General features: G+C 40.4%; 1 protein-coding gene across 1 annotated transcript in view; it reads left to right on the forward strand.

The window, feature by feature from the left end:
• KIF15 (kinesin family member 15) overlaps window positions 1–20,351 on the forward strand; it is a 417,226-nt gene that overhangs the window by 88,942 nt on the left and 307,933 nt on the right. Inside the window, exons 17-18 of the mRNA XM_053714345.1 lie at window positions 1,707–1,904; window positions 15,308–15,415. Of these exons, the coding sequence (XP_053570320.1) occupies window positions 1,707–1,904; window positions 15,308–15,415 (306 nt within the window). The remainder of the gene's footprint in view (window positions 1–1,706; window positions 1,905–15,307; window positions 15,416–20,351) is intronic.

The raw sequence follows: 20,351 nt of genomic DNA on the forward strand, positions 1-20,351 counted from the left end.
ATATGAAAAGACCCTTTACACAAACTTCAGCAAGCTGGAGAAGGTAGCTGACAGTATTCAAATAAAACTTTGTGGCTTGGTTAGGAGTCTGAAAATCAGAGCAATGTTATTTAAAAATAAGAAAAACTATACATTTATTTTAAAAAAAAAACTTTATGGGCTATATAAATAGATCATGTACAAAACATTTATGCAAAGAAAAAATGAACGTATAATGTCCCTTTAATTTGGTTTTAAAGGCTTTACAGGCTCCTCCGTTTGAGCCTATGCATTCTTTAGACATTTAACTACTTTCTTGGAAAGTATTGTTTCTTTTGGCCATCTCTTCTGCTAGAAGAGTTTCTGAATTATCCGCTCTCTCTTGTGAATCTCCTTTTCTGATTTTTCATCAGGATAAGGCAGTTTTGTGAACTTCATTTAAATTCCTACCTAAGGTTGTAAATTCTAGCAACATTAATAGAGAAATTGTTGTCCCTTCTTTGTGTCCTAATCCTAAGAATTCTTTGGAGAGATCTTTACATTCTTTGGATGTGGTGAGAGCTTTGAAATATTATGTTAAAGCTACTAAAGATTTCAGGAAGACTTCTAGTCTATTTGTTATCTTTTCTGGTTCCAGGAAAAAGGTCAGAAGGCATCTAGCCTATTTGGAGTCGGGTCAAGCCCTGCCTCAGAGAATTACAGCTTCTACTACAAGATCAGTTACTTACTCCTGGGCTTTTTTATGGTGGTTATGATTATTTTTTTTTGTATACAGCACAATTATTTCCAAATTCCTTTGTTTATGCTTTTTACTTCTTTCTTTATCACCCCACTTCTTGGCTATTCGTTCAACTGAATTGTGGGTATGGTGAGGGGTGTGTTTATAGGCATTTTGAGGTTTGGGAAACTTTGCCCTTCCTGGTAGGATTGTATATCCCATACGTCACTAGCTCATGGACTCTTGCCAATATGAAAGAAATGAATTTTTCAGGTAAGTTCTTACATAAATTATGTTTTTGTATATTCCCTAGTAGGTTCAGTAGTCTACTTACTTCTATTTTTAATCCTTTCAAGAGTTTTGCCCAGTATTCTAATATAATCAGTCATCTTAATAAGAAATTTCATTATAGGCATATTGTTAATAAAATACAACACCTGAAGCAACAGAAATACACATCATTAAAGTGTTCTTACTTTGTGCAAAATTATTATTCACGTTGTTGGGGGGAAAAAATGTTACTCTCTCTGTCTATGATTTTCACACCATTCATTTTAGTCTTTGACAGTGCCTTTGTCAAGCATCCAAACAAATTATGGTCAGTGACTAAAACTGATTTCATGTGAAATACTGGAACATTCATTTGGTTGCTTTTAGTCTGAGGCATGTTGCGACACTTTAAAATGAAATAAAATTTTTTTTTATAGCTTTCTTGGGTATTTGATGCCCTGTTCTAGAGTTTAATACCAAGCGTTATATTGTCAGACATAATGAAAGTGCTTCTGAATATACATGCATCTATCTATATAGCCATTTTTTGAGAAATATTTTACACTTGTTTGCATCTCTGTGGAACAGAATAATCAAATAGCTTTGAGTCCGAAGGCAGCTAGTTAATGCAATAACAAATTGTGTTTTATGCCTTTGCTGCATTGTATATTGCAGAGGCATTTAAATACTTGTTTTCATTGTAATTCTTTTTTTTTTTTTTTTTCCTTATTCTGAGCAGAATATGACTACTCCAACAAAGGCATACAATTTAAGGTCTCGGCTTGTACCACGTCTCAGCCCTGAAGATTTGCAGAATGGACTAATGGGCACTCCAACATCAGGTCGACATCTGGATGATATCTTCGATGAGCCAATCCCACCAGAAATGAGTGAACAAGCCTATGAAGCTATTGCTGAAGAACTACAGTTGGTGCAAGTAGGTCATTTACAGGCTGCTCTGTGTTCATTATTTAAAGGGATTGTCAACTTAATGATTATGCTGCACGGTATATAAAATATTATTCAAAAGAGGGGAACTTTAATTCGTGACATTTTCTCCAACATAGGTGTGTCCGGTCCACGGCGTCATCCTTACTTGTGGGATATTCTCTTCCCCAACAGGAAATGGCAAAGAGCCAGCAAAGCTGGTCACATGATCCCTCCTAGGCTCCGCCTACCCCAGTCATTCTCTTTGCCGTTGTACAGGCAACATCTCCACGGAGATGGCTTAGAGTTTTTTAGTGTTTAACTGTAGTTTTTATTATTCAATCAAGAGTTTGTTATTTTAAAATAGTGCTGGTATGTACTATTTACTCTGAAACAGAAAAGAGATGAAGATTTCTGTTTGTATGAGGAAAATGATTTTAGCAACCGTTACTAAAATCCATGGCTGTTCCACACAGGACTGTTGAGAGGAATTAACTTCAGTTGGGGGAACAGTGAGCAGTCTTTTGCTGCTTGAGGTATGACACATTCTAACAAGACGATGTAATGCTGGAAGCTGTCATTTTCCCTATGGGATCCGGTAAGCCATTTTTATTCAGACAGTAAATAAGGGCTTCACAAGGGTTTATTAAGACTGTAGACATTTTCTGGGCTAAATCGATCATATTTACACATATTTAGCCTTGAGGAATCATTTAATCTGGGTATTTTTTGTAAAATAATATCGGCAGGCACTGTTTTAGACACTTTATTCTATAGGGGCTTTCCCTAATCATAGTCAGAGCCTCATTTTCGCGCCGGTATGGCGCACTTGTTTTTGAGAACAGCATGGCATGCAGCTGCATGTGTGTGGAGCTCTGATACATAGAAAAGTCTTTCTGAAGGCATCATTTGGTATCGTATTCCCCTTTGGGCTTGGTTGGGTCTCAGCAAAGCAGATTCCAGGGACTGTAAAGGGGTTAAATATAAAAACGGCTCCGGTTCAGTTATTTTAAGGGTTAAAGCTTCCAAATTTGGTGTGCAATACTTTTAAGGCTTTAAGACACTGTGGTGAAATTTTGGTGAATTTTGAACAATTCCTTCATACTTTTTCGCAATTGCAGTAATAAAGTGTGTTCAGTTTAAAATTTAAAGTGACAGTAACGGTTTTATTTTAAAACGTTTTTTGTGCTTTGTTATCAAGTTTATGCCTGTTTAACATGTCTGAACTACCAGATAGATTGTGTTCTGACTGTGGGGAAGCCAAGGTTCCTTCTCATTTAAATAGATGTGATTTATGTCATAAAAAATTTAGTAAAAATGATGCCCAAGATGATTCCTCAAGTGAGGGGAGTAAGCATGGTACTGCATCATCCCCTCCTTCGTCTACACCAGTCTTGCCCATACAGGAGGCCCCTAGTACATCTAGCGCGCCAACACTCCTTACTATGCAACAATTAACGGCTGTAATGGATAATTCTATCAAAAACATTTTAGCCAATATGCCCACTTATCAGCGAAAGCGCGACTGCTCTGTTTTAGAAAATACTGAAGAGCATGAGGACGCTGATGATATTGTTTCTGAAGGGCCCCTACACCAGTCTGAGGGGGCCAGGGAGGTTTTGTCTGAGGGAGAAATTTCAGATTCAGGAAAAATTTCTCAACAAGCTGAACCTGATGTGATTACTTTTAAATTTAAGTTGGAACATCTCCGCGCTCTGCTTAAGGAGGTGTTATCCAATTTGGATGATTGTGATTATCTGGTCATTCCAGAAACACTATGTAAAATGGACAAGTTCCTAGAGGCCCCGGGGCCCCCCGAAGTTTTTCCTATATCCAAGCGGGTGGCGTACATTGTTAATAAAGAATGGGACAGGCCCGGTATACCTTTCGTACCTCCCCCCATATTTAAAAAATTGTTTCCTATAGTCGACCCCAGAAAGGACTTATGGCAGACAGTCCCCAAGGTCGAGGGGGCGGTTTCTACTCTAAACAAGCGCGCCACTATACCCATAGAAGATAGTTGTGCTTTCCAAGATCCTATGGATAAAAAATTAGAAGGTTTGCTAAAAAAGATGTTTGTTCAGCAAGGTTACCTTCTACAACCAATTGCATGCATTGTCCCTGTCACTACAGCCGCGTGTTTCTGGTTCGATGAGCTAGAAAAGGCGATTATTAGTAATTCTTCTTCTTATGAGGAGATTATGGACAGAATTCGTGCTCTTAAATTGGCTAATTCTTTCACCCTAGACGCCACCTTGCAATTGGCTAGGTTAGCGGCGAAAAATTCTGGGTTTGCTATTGTGGCGCGCAGAGCGCTTTGGTTAAAATCTTGGTCAGCGGATGCGTCTTCCAAGAACAAATTGCTTGACATTCCTTTCAAGGGGAAAACACTGTTTGGCCCTGACTTGAAAGAGATTATCTCTGATATCACTGGGGGCAAGGGCCACGCCCTTCCTCAGGATAGGTCTTTCAAGGCCAAAAATAAACCTAATTTTCGTCCCTTTAGCAGAAACGGACCAGCCCCAAGTGCTACGTCCTCTAAGCAGGAGGGTAATACTTCTCAAGCCAATCCAGCCTGGGGACCTAGGCAAGGCTGGAACAAAGGAAAGCAGGCCAAGAAACCTGCCACTGCTCCCAAGACAGCATGAGATGCGGGCCCCCGATCCGGGACCGGATTTGGTGGGGGGCAGACTCTCTCTCTTCACTCAGGCTTGGGCAAGAGATGTTCTGGATCCTTGGGCGCTAGAAATAGTCTCCCAAGGTTATCTTCTGGAAGTGATTCATCCTGTTCCATTAAGAGAACGAGGGATGGGGTTCTACTCCAATCTGTTCGTAGTTCCCAAAAAAGAGGGAACGTTCAGACCATTCTTAGATCTCAAGATCCTAAACAAGTTTTTCAAGGTTCCATCGTCCAAAATGGAAACCATTCGAACAATCCTTCCATCCAGGAAGGTCAATTCTTGACCACGGTGGATTTAAAGGATGCGTATCTACATATTCCTGTCCACAAGGAACATCATCGGTTCCTAAGGTTCGCATTCCTGGACAAGCATTACCAGTTCGTGGCGCTTCCTTTCGGATTAGCCACTGCTCCAAGGATTTTCTCAAAGGTACTAGGGTCCCTTCTGGCGGTGCTAAGACCAAGGGGCATTGCTGTAGTACCTTACTTGGACGACATTCTGATTCAAGCGTCGTCCCTTCCTCAAGCAAAGGCTCACACGGACATAGTCCTGGCCTTTCTCAGATCTCACGGATGGAAAGTGAACGTGGAAAAGAGTTCTCTATCTCCGTCGACAAGAGTTCCCTTCTTGGGAACAATAATAGACTCCTTAGAAATGAGGATTTTTCTGACAGAGACCAGAAAAACAAAACTTCTAAACTCTTGTCGGATACTTCATTCCGTTCCTCTTCCTTCCATAGCGCAGTGCATGGAAGTGATAGGTTTGATGGTAGCGGCAATGGACATAGTTCCTTTTGCGCGCATTCATCTAAGACCATTACAACTGTGTATGCTCAGTCAGTGGAATGGGGACTATACAGACTTGTCTCCGAAGATACAAGTAAATCAGAGGACCAGAGACTCACTCCGTTGGTGGCTGTCCCTGGACAACCTGTCACAAGGGGTGACCTCCCGCAGACCAGAGTGGGTCATTGTCACGACCGACGCCAGTCTGATGGGCTGTGGCGCGGTCTGGGGATCCCTGAAAGCTCAGGGTCTTTGGTCTCGGGAAGAATCTCTTCTACCGATAAATATTCTGGAACTGAGAGCGATATTCAATGCTCTCAAGGCTTGGCCTCAGCTAGCGAGGGCCAAGTTCATACGGTTTCAATCAGACAACATGACGACTGTTGCGTACATCAACCATCAGGGGGGAACAAGGAGTTCCCTGGCGATGGAAGAAGTGACCAGAATCATTCAATGGGCGGAGACTCGCTCCTGCCACCTGTCTGCAATCCACATCCCAGGAGTGGAAAATTGGGAAGCGGATTTTCTGAGTCGTCAGACATTGCATCCGGGGGAGTGGGAACTCCATCCGGAAATCTTTGCCCAAATCACTCAACTGTGGGGCATTCCAGACATGGATCTGATGGCCTCTCGTCAGAACTTCAAGGTTCCTTGCTACGGGTCCAGATCCAGGGATCCCAAGGCGACTCTAGTAGATGCACTAGTAGCACCTTGGACCTTCAAACTAGCCTATGTATTCCTGCCGTTTCCTCTCATCTCCAGGCTGGTAGCCAGGATCAATCAGGAGAGGGCGTCGGTGATCTTGATAGCTCCTGCGTGGCCACGCAGGACTTGGTATGCAGATCTGGTGAATATGTCATCGGCTCCACCATGGAAGCTACCTTTGAGACGAGACCTTCTTGTTCAAGGTCCGTTCGAACATCCGAATCTGGTCCCACTCCAGCTGACTGCTTGGAGATTGAACGCTTGATCTTATCAAAGCGAGGGTTCTCAGATTCTGTCATTGATACTCTTGTTCAGGCCAGAAAGCCTGTAACTAGAAAAATTTACCACAAAATTTGGAAAAAATATATCTGTTGGTGTGAATCTAAAGGATTCCCTTGGGACAAGGTTAAGATTCCTAAGAGTCTATCCTTCCTTCGAGAAGGATTGGAAAAAGGATTATCTGCAAGTTCCTTGATGGGACAGATTTCTGCCTTGTCTGTGTTACTTCACAAAAAGCTGGCAGCTGTGCCAGATGTTCAAGCCTTTGTTCAGGCTCTGGTTAGAATCAAGCCTGTTTACAAACCTTTGACTCCTCCTTGGAGTCTCAACTTAGTTCTTTCAGTTCTTCAGGGGGTTCCGTTTGAACCCTTACATTCCGTTGATATTAAGTTATTATCTTGGAAAGTTTTGTTTTTGGTTGCAATTTCTTCTGCTAGAAGAGTTTCAGAATTATCTGCTCTGCAGTGTTCTCCTCCTTATCTGGTGTTCCATGCAGATAAGGTGGTTTTACGTACTAACCTGGTTTTCTTCCAAAAGTTGTTTCTAACAAAAACATTAACCAGGAGATAGTCGTGCCTTCTCTGTGTCCGAAACCTGTTTCGAAGAAGGAACGTTTGTTGCACAATTTGGATGTTGTTCGCGCTCTAAAATTCTATTTAGATGCTACAAAGGATTTTAGACAAACATCTTCCTTGTTTGTTGTTTATTCTGGTAAAAGGAGAGGTCAAAAAGCAACTTCTACCTCTCTCTCTTTTTGGATTAAAAGCATCATCAGATTGGCTTACGAGACTGCCGGACGGCAGCCTCCTGAAAGGATCACAGCTCCTTCCACTAGGGCTGTGGCTCCCACATGGGCCTTCAAGAACGAGGCTTCTGTTGATCAGATATGTAGGGCAGCGACTTGGTCTTCACTGCACACTTTTACCAAATTTTACAAGTTTGATACTTTTGCTTCTTCTGAGGCTATTTTTGGGAGAAAGGTTTTGCAAGCCGTGGTGCCTTCCATTTAGGTGACCTGATTTGCTCCCTCCCTTCATCCGTGTCCTAAAGCTTTGGTATTGGTTCCCACAAGTAAGGATGACGCCGTGGACCGGACACACCTATGTTGGAGAAAACAGAATTTATGTTTACCTGATAAATTGCTTTCTCCAACGGTGTGTCCGGTCCACGGCCCGCCCTGGTTTTTTAATCAGGTCTGATAATTTTTTTTTTTTTTTTTCTTTAACTACAGTCACCACGGTATCATATGGTTTCTCCTATGCAAATATTCCTCCTTAACGTCGGTCGAATGACTGGGGTAGGCGGAGCCTAGGAGGGATCATGTGACCAGCTTTGCTGGCTCTTTGCCATTTCCTGTTGGGGAAGAGAATATCCCACAAGTAAGGATGACGCCGTGGACCGGACACACCGTTGGAGAAAGCAATTTATCAGGTAAACATAAATTCTGTTTTTAAATGGCGCTTCATTTGGCAAATATTTACCATATAGTGATGGTAAACATCACGCCGTTCCTCCGCCCGCATCTTACACTTTATTTAGCTGAGCGATGACTAATCCTCCTTTAGCCAATTGTTGCGTGCACCACGATCTGGACGCCTCGTGGTGCACGCAACGATTGGCTGAAGGAGTAATTGACAATCCCTTTAATGGGACATTAAAGGCATTGTGTACTATAAAAGCACAGTGTAATATAAAATGTTTCCCCGTAATGTGTTCCATTCCCTTTACCAGTTGCTCCTTTAGGTTTAGTTTTGTATATGAAATTGTGTTTTTTTTTTTTTTGGGTTTTTGCTCTTTGAAACTACATTTCATTAATATGGGCTGAACTTACAGGGGAGACATGTCTAATTATCTTATCACACCATGTCAGCAGAGTCAGCCTTATCGCTGCTCGAGATAACAAAAGGAAACACTTTAATAACTTTCTTTTCCACCCCAATTGAGAATGGTTTCTTCCTCTTCTTGTTTGCATAACTTTTCTATAACCTTTATTACAGTATTGACATTTGTAGAATAAGTTGCCGTTTCAACAGGCAAAATGGCTATTTCAAATGATAAAATAAAGGAAAGAATGTAATTTGTAAACAATTTAATAAACCCCACAGATAAGATGGATCATTGGTAGCACATTAATTGGAAATAACTTTAAAGTACATTGTCAAAATGTACACTCCCCTATAAACTGCTTGCTTAACAAAAATATTTTGCTATATATATTTAGCCTGAGTTGCTTTAACATTCCTCTGTTTGCTCCACTCTCTCTACAGATGCTGGAAATGATTTTTAATTAAGTATGCTGCATTTTGCCTTGCTCTACAACATACTACATGGTGATTGCTTAGAGCTGTTAGAGCAGCTAGTCCTAATCAACTGCAATCAAAGGACAAAAGATACACATACGTGGGTTTAAGTGGTTTATTCCTGGACTGCCCTTGATTTGTAAAACTACACATCCTGCTATCAAAATAACTTTTAAATGCTTTGAAAACTTTTACATCCTATGTAGATCATTTGCAATTTATTGCAATTTGCATTTGTCGGAAGAAAATAATTCCCTTGCAGCAGTGATGGTCAACTTCCTAGCACATAGGGCCACAGATCATTATTTTTTATATAAATTAATGGCTTTCAAACCAACAATATATTCAAATGTTCAGTGGCAAAAGGGTAAGATTGCTTTATATACCCTCTGCCGTTTTTCCCTCCGGTTGGCTCTTTTAAGATGTGGTCACCACAAAGCACACATTTTTAGTTTCACTTTTACCTTGGGCGGCAAAACTACTGAACACATTGCTTTGCTTTTCCCGAAGGGACACACAAACTAGGGTTAAAGGCCGCATATAGCCTTGGGCTACCAGCTGGTCATACCTGCTTTACAGTATAATGCATTATAAAAGTAGGAGTGGAAAACTGCAGTGAATTTACTTTTCTTTCATGTAATTAGCAAGAGTCCATGAGCTAGTGACGTATGGGATATACATTCCTACCAGGAGGGGCAAAGTTTCCCAAACCTCAAAATGCCTATAAATACACCCCTCACCACACCCACAATTCAGTTTTTACAAACTTTGCCTCCGATGGAGGTGGTGAAGTAAGTTTGTGCTATGCTTTCTACAAACATGTAGATGAGTGTCCTGGGGTAAGTAAATCTTATTTTCTGTGACACTCTAAGCTATGGTTGGGCACTTTGTTTATAAAGTTCTAAATATATGTATTCAAACATTTATTTGCCTTGACTCAGAATGTTCACTTTCCTTATTTTTCAGACAGTCAGTTTCATATTTGGGATAATGCATTTGAATTAATCATTTTTTCTTACCTTCAAAAATTTGACTCTTTTTTTCCCTGTGGGCTGTTAGGCTCGCGGGGGCTGAAAATGCTTCATTTTATTGCGTCATTCTTGGCGCGGACTTTTTTGGCGCAAAAATTCTTTTCCGTTTCCGGCGTCATACGTGTCGCCGGAAGTTGCGTCATTTTTTGACGTTATTTTGCGCCAAAAGTGTCTGCGTTCCGGATGTGGCGTCATTTTTGGCGCCAAAAGCATTTAGGCACCAAATAATGTGGGCGTCTGATTTGGCGCTAAAAAATATGGGCGTCGCTTTTGTCTCCACATTATTTTAGTCTCATTTTTCATTGCTTCTGGTTGCTAGAAGCTTGTTCTTTGGCATTTTTTCCCATTCCTGAAACTGTCATTTAAGGAATTTGATCAATTTTGCTTTATATGTTGTTTTTTCTCTTACATATTGCAAGATGTCTCACGTTGCATCTGAGTCAGAAGATACTACAGGAAAATCGCTTTCTAGTGCTGGATCTACCAAAGCTAAGTGTATCTGCTGTAAACTTTTGGTAGCTATTCCTCCGGCTGTTGTTTGTATTAATTGTCATGACAAACTTGTTAATGCAGATAATATTTCCTTTAGTAAAGTACCATTGTCTGTTGCAGTTCCATCAACATCTAAGGTGCAGAATGTTCCTGATAACATAAGAGATTTTGTTTCTGAATCCATCAAGAAGGCTATGTCTGTTATTTCTCCTTCTAGTAAACGTAAAAAATCTTTTAAAACTTCTCTCCCTACAGATGAATTTTTAAATGAACATCATCATTCTGATTCTGATGATTCTTCTGGTTCAGAGGATTCTGTCTCAGAGATTGATGCTGATAAATCTTCATATTTATTTAAAATGGAATTTATTCGTTCTTTACTTAAAGAAGTACTAATTGCTTTAGAAATAGAGGATTCTGGTCCTCTTGATACTAATTCTAAACGTTTAGATAAGGTATTTAAATCTCCTGTGGTTATTCCAGAAGTTTTTCCTGTTCCTAATGCTATTTCTGCAGTAATTTCCAAAGAATGGGATAAATTGGGTAATTCATTTACTCCTTCTAAACGTTTTAAGCAATTATATCCTGTACCGTCTGACAGGTTAGAATTTTGGGACAAAATCCCTAAAGTTGATGGGGCTATTTCTACCCTTGCTAAACGTACTACTATTCCTACGTCAGATGGTACTTCGTTTAAAGATCCTTTAGATAGGAAAATAGTATCCTTTCTAAGAAAAGCTTATCTGTGTTCAGGTAATCTTCTTAGACCTGCTATATCATTGGCTGATGTTGCTGCAGCTTCAACTTTTTGGTTGGAAACTTTAGCGCAACAAGTAACAAATCATGATTCTCATGATATTATTCTTCTTCTTCAGCATGCTAATAATTTTATTTGTGATGCCATTTTTGATATTATCAGAGTTGATGTCAGGTTTATGTCTCTAGCTATTTTAGCTAGAAGAGCTTTATGGCTTAAGACTTGGAATGCTGATATGGCTTCTAAATCAACTCTACTTTCCATTTCTTTCCAGGGTAACAAATTATTTGGTTCTCAGTTGGATTCTATTATCTCAACTGTTACTGGTGGGAAAGGAACTTTTTTACCACAGGATAAAAAATCTAAAGGTAAAAACAGGGCTAATAATCGTTTTCGTTCCTTTCGTTTCAACAAAGAACAAAAGCCTGATCCTTCATCCTCAGGAGCAGTTTCAGTTTGGAAACCATCTCCAGTTTGGAATAAATCCAAGCCTGCTAGAAAGGCAAAGCCTGCTTCTAAGTCCACATGAAGGTGCGGCCCTCATTCCAGCTCAGCTGGTAGGGGGCAGGTTACGTTTTTTCAAAGAAATTTGGATCAATTCTGTTCACAATCTTTGGATTCAGAACATTGTTTCAGAAGGGTACAGAATTGGTTTCAAGATGAGACCTACTGCAAAGAGATTTTTTCTTTCCCGTGTTCCAGTAAATCCAGTAAAAGCTCAAGCATTTCTGAATTGTGTTTCCGATCTAGAGTTGGCTGGAGTAATTATGCCAGTTCCGGAACAGGGGATGGGGTTTTATTCAAATCTCTTCATTGTACCAAAGAAGGAGAATTCCTTCAGACCAGTTCTGGATCTAAAAATATTGAATCGTTATGTAAGGATACCAACGTTCAAGATGGTAACTGTAAGGACTATCTTGCCTTTTGTTCAGCAAGGGAATTATATGTCCACAATAGATTTACAGGATGCATATCTGCATATTCCGATTCATCCAGATCATTTTCAGTTCCTGAGATTCTCTTTTCTGGACAAGCATTACCAGTTTGTGGCTCTGCCGTTTGGCCTAGCTACAGCTCCAAGAATTTTTACAAAGGTTCTCGGTGCCCTTCTGTCTGTAATCAGAGAACAGGGTATTGTGGTATTTCCTTATTTGGACGATATCTTGGTACTTGCTCAGTCTTTACATTTAGCAGAATCTCATACGAATCGACTTGTGTTGTTTCTTCAAGATCATGGTTGGAGGATCAATTTACCAAAAAGTTCTTTGATTCCTCAGACAAGGGTAACCTTTCTGGGTTTCCAGATAGATTCAGTGTCCATGACTCTGTCTTTAACAGACAAGAGACGTCTAAAATTGATTACAGCTTGTCGAAACCTTCAGTCACAATCATTCCCTTCGGTAGCCTTATGCATGGAAATTCTAGGTCTTATGACTGCTGCTTCGGACGCGATCCCCTTTGCTCATTTTCACATGCGACCTCTTCAGCTCTGTATGCTGAATCAATGGTGCAAGGATTACACAAAGATATCTCAACTAATATCTTTAAAACCGATTGTTCGACACTCTCTAACGTGGTGGACAGATCACCATCGTTTAATTCAGGGGGCTTCTTTTGTGCTTCCGACCTGGACTGTAATTTCAACAGATGCAAGTCTCACAGGTTGGGGAGCTGTGTGGGGATCTCTGACGGCACAAGGAGTTTGGGAATCTCAGGAGGTGAGATTACCGATCAATATTTTGGAACTCCGTGCAATTCTCAGAGCTCTTCAGTTTTGGCCTCTTCTGAAGAGAGAATCGTTCATTTGTTTTCAGACAGACAATGTCACAACTGTGGCATACATCAATCATCAAGGAGGGACTCACAGTCCTCTGGCTATGAAAGAAGTATCTCGAATTTTGGTTTGGGCGGAATCCAGCTCCTGTCTAATCTCTGCGGTTCATATCCCAGGTATAGACAATTGGGAAGCGGATTATCTCAGTCGCCAAACGTTGCATCCGGGCGAATGGTCTCTTCACCCAGAGGTATTTCTTCAGATTGTTCAAATGTGGGAACTTCCAGAAATAGATCTGATGGCGTCTCATCTAAACAAGAAACTTCCCAGGTATCTGTCCAGATCCCGGGATCCTCAGGCGGAGGCAGTGGATGCATTATCGCTTCCTTGGAAGTATCATCCTGCCTATATCTTTCCGCCTCTAGTTCTTCTTCCAAGAGTAATCGATTCTGAAGGAATGCTCGTTTGTTCTGCTGGTAGCTCCGGCATCGCCTCACAGGTTTTTGTATGCGGATCTTGTCTGGATGGCCTCTTGCCAACCGTGGACTCTTCCGTTAAGACCAGACCTTCTGTCTCAAGGTCCTTTTTTCCATCAGGATCTGAAATCCTTAAATTTAAAGGTATGGAGATTGAACGCTTGATTCTTGGTCAAAGAGGTTTCTCTGACTCTGTGATTAATACTATGTTACAGGCTTGTAAATCTGTATCTAGAGAGATATATTATAGAGTCTGGAAGACTTATATTTCTTGGTGTCTTTCTCATCATTTTTCTTGGCATTCTTTTAGAATACCGAGAATTTTACAGTTTCTTCAGGATGGTTTAGATAAGGGTTTGTCCGCAAGTTCCTTGAAAGGACAAATCTCTGCTCTTTCTGTTCTTTTTCACAGGAAGATTGCTATTCTTCCTGATATTCATTGTTTTGTACAAGCTTTGGTTCGTATAAAACCTGTCATTAAGTCAATTTCTCCTCTTTGGAGTTTGAATTTGGTTCTGGGGGCTCTTCAAGCTCCTCCGTTTGAACCTATGCATTCATTGGACATTAAATTACTTTCTTGGAAAGTTTTGTTCCTTTTGGCCATCTCTTCTGCCAGAAGAGTTTCTGAATTATCTGCTCTTTCTTGTGAGTCTCCTTTTCTGATTTTTCATCAGGATAAGGCGGTGTTGCGAACTTCTTTTGAATTTTTACCTAAAGTTGTGAATTCCAACAACATTAGTAGAGAAATTGTGGTTCCTTCATTATGTCCTAATCCTAAGAATTCTAAGGAGAAATCGTTGCATTCTTTGGATGTTGTTAGAGCTTTGAAATATTATGTTGAAGCTACTAAATCTTTCCGAAAGACTTCTAGTCTATTTGTTATCTTTTCCGGTTCTAGAAAAGGCCAGAAAGCTTCTGCCATTTCTCTGGCATCTTGGTTGAAATCTTTAATTCATCTTGCCTATGTTGAGTCGGGTAAATCTCCGCCTCAGAGGATTACAGCTCATTCTACTAGGTCAGTTTCTACTTCCTGGGCGTTTAGGAATGAAGCTTCGGTTGATCAGATTTGCAAAGCAGCAACTTGGTCCTCTTTGCATACTTTTACTAAATTCTACCATTTTGATGTATTTTCTTCTTCTGAAGCAGTTTTTGGTAGAAAAGTACTTCAGGCAGCGGTTTCAGTTTGAATCTTCTGCTTTTGTTTTTCATTAAACTTTATTTTGGGTGTGGATTATTTTCAGCAGGAATTGGCTGTCTTTATTTTATCCCTCCCTCTCTAGTGACTCTTGTGTGGAAAGATCCACATCTTGGGTAATCATTATCCCATACGTCACTAGCTCATGGACTCTTGCTAATTACATGAAAGAAAACATAATTTATGTAAGAACTTACCTGATAAATTCATTTCTTTCATATTAGCAAGAGTCCATGAGGCCCGCCCTTTTTTTGTGGTGGTTATGATTTTGTATAAAGCACAATTATTCCAATTCCTTATTTTATATGCTTTCGTACTTTTTTATCACCCCACTTCTTGGCTATTCGTTAAACTGAATTGTGGGTGTGGTGAGGGGTGTATTTATAGGCATTTTGAGGTTTGGGAAACTTTGCCCCTCCTGGTAGGAATGTATATCCCATACGTCACTAGCTCATGGACTCTTGCTAATATGAAAGAAATGAATTTATCAGGTAAGTTCTTACATAAATTGTTTTTCCATTTTAGTTATTTGTTTTAGTTAAAATCTTAGCAGGACTATCATAGAAATCAAATAGGCTTACACTGTTAAGTTTTGGTAAACGGAAAATGTCCTTGTAATTTCATATGACAGAAGTCTGAGGTTTCCAGAATAAACCAAATGAATGAATATAACATTTGTTAATTTTGTTTTATCTTGAAAAAAATAATATATAAACAAAGGTATAATTTATTCTGTCAGTCACCTAACATAATATATATATATTCCTTTTGCACTTTTCAAGACAATCTTACATCTAGAAGAAAAACAAAACCTCACACTTTAATTATATAAAGAAAAAGGGTTATATTGTTAGCGTCCCTTTTATGAAATCTAATGGCACATAATTTTTTTTATAGTTCATAATAAAGCAAGTTATTTTTTTACTGTTTTGTTTTAGGAGCAAGTGACAACTCTCCAAGCCAAACTAGATGAAGAAGAGAGTAAAAATATGAAGCTTCAGCAACAATTTAACAAACTGGAGCATCACTCTGCACAAATGCAGGAGGTGAGTGTTTAAAAGAAAATGAACCCCCACATTTTTCTTTCATGGTTCAGATAGAACATACAATTTTAAACAACTTTCCAATTTACTTATTGAATGTGCTTCATTCTCTTGGTATTCTTTGTTGAAGGAGCAGCAATGCACTACTGGGAGCTAGCTGATCACATCAGGTGAGCCAATGACAAGAGGCATATATGTGCAGCCACCAATTGGCATCTAGCTCCCACTAGGCATTGCTGCTCCTGTGCCTACCTTGGTATTATGTTGAGCAAAAGTAATGAAAAGAAAAAAGCTAATTAGATAATTGTAAAAATATTTAAAATAGCATGCTCTATCTGAATCATGAAAGAAAAAAACTGGGGTTCATGTCCCTTTTAACTATATAAATGAATCAGATGTGCCACAGTTAATAATGTACTTATGTGGTTAAAGATTTATACAAACATTTAAAGGGACAGTCTAGTCAGTATTAAACTTTAATGATCACGATCGGGCATGCAATTTTAAACAACTTTCCAATTTACTTTTATCAAATTTGCTTTGTACTTTTGGTATTCTTTGTTGAAATGTAAACCTAGGTAGGCTCATATGCTAATTTCTAAGCCCTTGAAGGCCACCTCTTATCTCAGGGCATTTTGACAGTTTTTCACAGCTTGATTGCATTAGTTTGTTCGTGCCATATAGATAACATTGTGCTCACTCCAATGGAGTTATTTGAGTCAACACTGATTATCTAAAATGCATGTCTGTCAAAAGAGCTGGAAAAATCGGGCAGTCTGCAGAGGTTTAGATACTAGGTAATCAGTAGGTAAAAAGTGTGTTCATATAACTGCTTATGCAAAACTGTGGAATTGATAATAAAGGGGATTATCTATCTTTCTTTCCAATGACATGGAGATTCCACAAATCTATTTTAATTACTAGTGGGAATTCAACGCCTGGCCACCAGGTGGCGGCAAAGAACACCCCAGCAGAGCTGTTAAGTATTACTCCTACTTCCCATAAGCCCCCAGTCATTCTTTGCCTTATACAGTACATTGGGAGGATGTGCGAAGATGGTACCTGAAGATATATAATCCTTTAATGGGTATTTTTCCCGGCAAGCAAAAATTTGGAGCTATGCTGTGTCCATGTCATTCTCTTTAGTAAGAGTAATGGTGGCTTTTAGCAGTTGGAAGACAGCGAGGTGGTCCTTGCTTAACTTCTAACATCAATGCCACCGCTTTATAGAAAACCAGGGTTGGTTACTCTGTTTTTCTTTTTCTACAGGCCCCTGTTAGAAGTTGGTGAAGCTGTTCCCTGCCCTGCAGCTGGATCCACAGGTAAGTGCTTCCCCTTCTAGATTAGAAGAAATCAGCACTCTAGGGGTTAAATCCTCTGGAATTTTCATGGGACATAAATTATCTCTCTATGTGGAGATATATTAATGAACAGGGGCATATAAATGGGCACTGCATCTGCTATTATTATTATTATTGATTATTTGTAGAGCGCCAACAGATTCCGCAGCGTTAATATAAGGGGTGTAATAACTTGAATTCAGGTTACAATTTTTGAGGGTTAATAGGACAACAGGGGCATATACATATCTGTCTGACTATTTATGAGGGCAATTAGTACTTTAAGGGTATGTACTTTCCCTTCAGTTTTTAACGACCGACTAAGCTCAGTTATATTGCGCCTTTTTTAACTGTGGCGCAGTTACTTTAAACTGTTGCAGTCACGTGACCGTCCTCCGAGCTTTCGCTCCACGACAGCCGAGTTAAGAGTGGAGTTTTTTGTGGGCTGTATTAGCTGATCCGGTTCTGTGAATCGGAGCTTAGGGATCTTCTGGGGGATGTCTTTTTCCTAACGATATTTGAAAAATATTTTTTTAAAAATATTGTACAAGTGAATCTTTAAATAGTTGGGTCTTATTTATTTTTGTTGGGACCAATTTCCTATCGTTAGACCCTGATGCAAATTTAAGTGTGTTATTTGACAAGTGTTTATATTGCTTGGAGGCTCAAATTATTCCTCCTGTGCAGTTTTGCTCCACATGTTTAAATAAAATGTTGTTGTCTAAAGATAAGATTTCCCTCTGAGCAATCTGTCTCTCAGGATATTGTTGTCCGTACTATGCATCAGCTTTCTCCTCAAAGGTCCCAAGCTTTAGGAGTTTCACATGCAGTACCCTGCGGATCCTTTCAACAAGTTTCTGGGGGTGTTTATTTGGCAGAAGATTTGGGTGCGCAAATAACTTCTGTGGTTTATGCAGCCTTATTAGCCTTGCCTATTGTTGGTAAGAGGAAATCTAAGAACATATCTAATACCAAGAGTTCTGACTCCGCTAAAACTGTGTTAGTCAGCCTCTCTGTTTTCTGAGGAGGATCATTCCTCAGTGGCTTCTGAGGGTGAGATCTCTGATTCTGAGACTGCTGTTGCTAGTACAGCAGATCCAGAGGAGGTTAATTTTAGATTTAAGCTGGAGCCCCTCCGTTTACTCTTGAAAGAGATCCTAGCTACATTGGAGGATTCTGACTCTACTGTCGCTGAGACTCATAAGAAGTCTAATAAACTTAGCAGAGTGTTTGATGTCATACCTACATCTGTAGAGGTATTTCCGATTTCAGATCGTATGTCTGATATTATAGCCCAGGAATGGGAGAAGCCGGGGATCCCTTTTTCCCCGTCCCTTGTTTTTAAACAGATGTTTCCTGCTGCTGACTCTGCGTGACTTGAGGCGCACTGTGCCTAAGGTAGAGGGTGCTATATACCCCCTTGAGGATAGTTCCTCTTTCAAGGACCTTCTGGATAAGAAACTGGAAGCTTACTTAAGAAAAACTGTATATTTATCAGGGTTTACAATGGCAACCAGTTGCCAGTATTGCAACTGTTGCTGGTGCAGCTTCTTATTGGTGCGACTAATTGTCTGACCTAATTTTGGAGGAGACTACCATAGAGGAGATCCAGGATAGGATTAAGGCTCTAAAGCTGGCTAATACTTTTATCTGTGATGCCAGCATGCAAGTTGTTAGGCTGGTGTCAGGGTTTTTTCCCTGTTTTGTTTGCCATGTGCTGCTGGCAGCCATTTTACTCACCTCTCTTGCTGACTCTGGTGCATACTGTGTGATGCTTCTCATTTCCTGCACTTCCTTTTATGGCCAGACTGGTGTACATCATCCGTGTGAGACAGGATGCAGTCTCAGAATTGTGATGTCATCACTTATTATTTAAAGGGCCTCTGTTCAGTATGCTTTGCCCTTGCGTTGTCTTAGACCTGTTTGTTAGAGCTCCTGTGTATTACCTGGCTGTCTGACGACCCTCCTGGTTCCTGATCCCTGGCTTGTTCCTGACCCTGCTGTTCTCCTTGTTCCTGATTCCGGCTCGTCTACTCGCTTTGGCTTCTGACTCGGCTCGTCTGACTACCAGCTCTGGTTTTGATTCCTGGCTTATTTGAATTGTGGACTTTTTATTATTTTTTGCTATTAATAAAGGTGATTATTTTTGCACTTCTCGTCTCAGTCTGATTCCTGGCACCCTGACAGCTGGGAGCCAAAATTTCTAGCTTTGCAGTTCTAGCTCTGGCTTAAATCTTGGTCTGTGGATGTAACATCCAAGTTCAAACATCTGTCTTTACCTTTTAAAGGCAAGACTTTTTTTTGGTCCTGGTCTGGCCAAGATCATTTCCGAAGTTATTGGGGAAAAGGGATCTTGCTTACCTCAAGACAAGAAGGCTAGACCTAAGGGTTGCCAGAATTCTAATTTTCTTTCCTTTCGCAACTTCAAGGGACAAAAGCCTTCCTCTTCCAAGACGGAGCAATCCAGGATTAGTCTAGTCAACCTTGGAATAAAGGGAAACAATCCAAAAAACCTTCCTCTGCGTCTGTCAGCATGAAGGGGACTGCCCCTGATCCAGTCTTGGATCAAGTAGGGGTCAGGGTGTCCTTCCAACAGGCTTGGATTTGCGATGTTCCAGATCCTTGGGCTGTAGAAGTAGTATCCCAGGGATACAGGATAGGGTTCATGTATTGTTTCCCCAGGGGCAGATTTTTCCTGTCCAAGGTCATCTGTCAACCAGGTGAAGAGAGAAGCCTTCTTAAACTGCGTAAAGGAGCTATCTTCTCTGGGAGTGATTGTCCCAGTTCCTTTGGCGGAACAGGGTCTGGGATTCTATTCAAACCTTTTTGTGGTTCCCAAAAAAGAGGGGACTTTTACGTCCCATATTGGACCTCAAGTCTCAACAAATTTCTCAAGGTCCCGTCCTTCAAAATGGAAACTATATGTTCTATTTTGCCCTTGGTTCAGGAGGGTCAGTTTATGACTACCATAGACCTGAAGGACGCATATCTTCATGTTCCTATTCACAAGGAACACTACCAATTCCTGCGGTTTGCCTTTTTAGACAAACACTTCCAATTTGTTGCCCTTTCCTTCGGCCTCGCAACGACTCCTAGGATCTTTACAAAGGTTCTAGGGGCCTTTTTGGCGGTGGTCAGATCTCGGGATTGCAGTGGCGCCATACCTGGACGTTATCTTGGTTCAGGCGCCATCTTTTCATTTAGCAAAATCCCATACGGACTTGGTGTTGTCTACGTTCCCACGGGTGGAAGGTAAATCTGGAGAAGAGTTCCTTGGTGCCAGACAGGGTATGCTTTTTGGGAACGGTCATAGACTCTGTCCTTGAATTTTTTTTTTACTTTTGTCAGAAAAAACAAACTTCTCACTTCTTGTCTCTCACTTCAGTACTCTATCCGTACGTCAGTGGCGCAGTGTATGGATGTAATTGGTCTAATGGTTGCTTAAATGGACATTATTCCTTTTGCTCGTTTCCATCTGAGACCTTTACAGTTATGCATGCTCAAACAGTGGAACGGAGACCACTTGGACCTCTTTCAAAGGATAGTTCTGCACTCCCTGACGAGAGACTCTATCTTGGTGGATTTCCCAGGACCATCTT

Source organism: Bombina bombina, chromosome 5 (genome assembly GCF_027579735.1).
Source record: "Bombina bombina isolate aBomBom1 chromosome 5, aBomBom1.pri, whole genome shotgun sequence".
Classification (NCBI taxonomy): domain Eukaryota; kingdom Metazoa; phylum Chordata; class Amphibia; order Anura; family Bombinatoridae; genus Bombina; species Bombina bombina.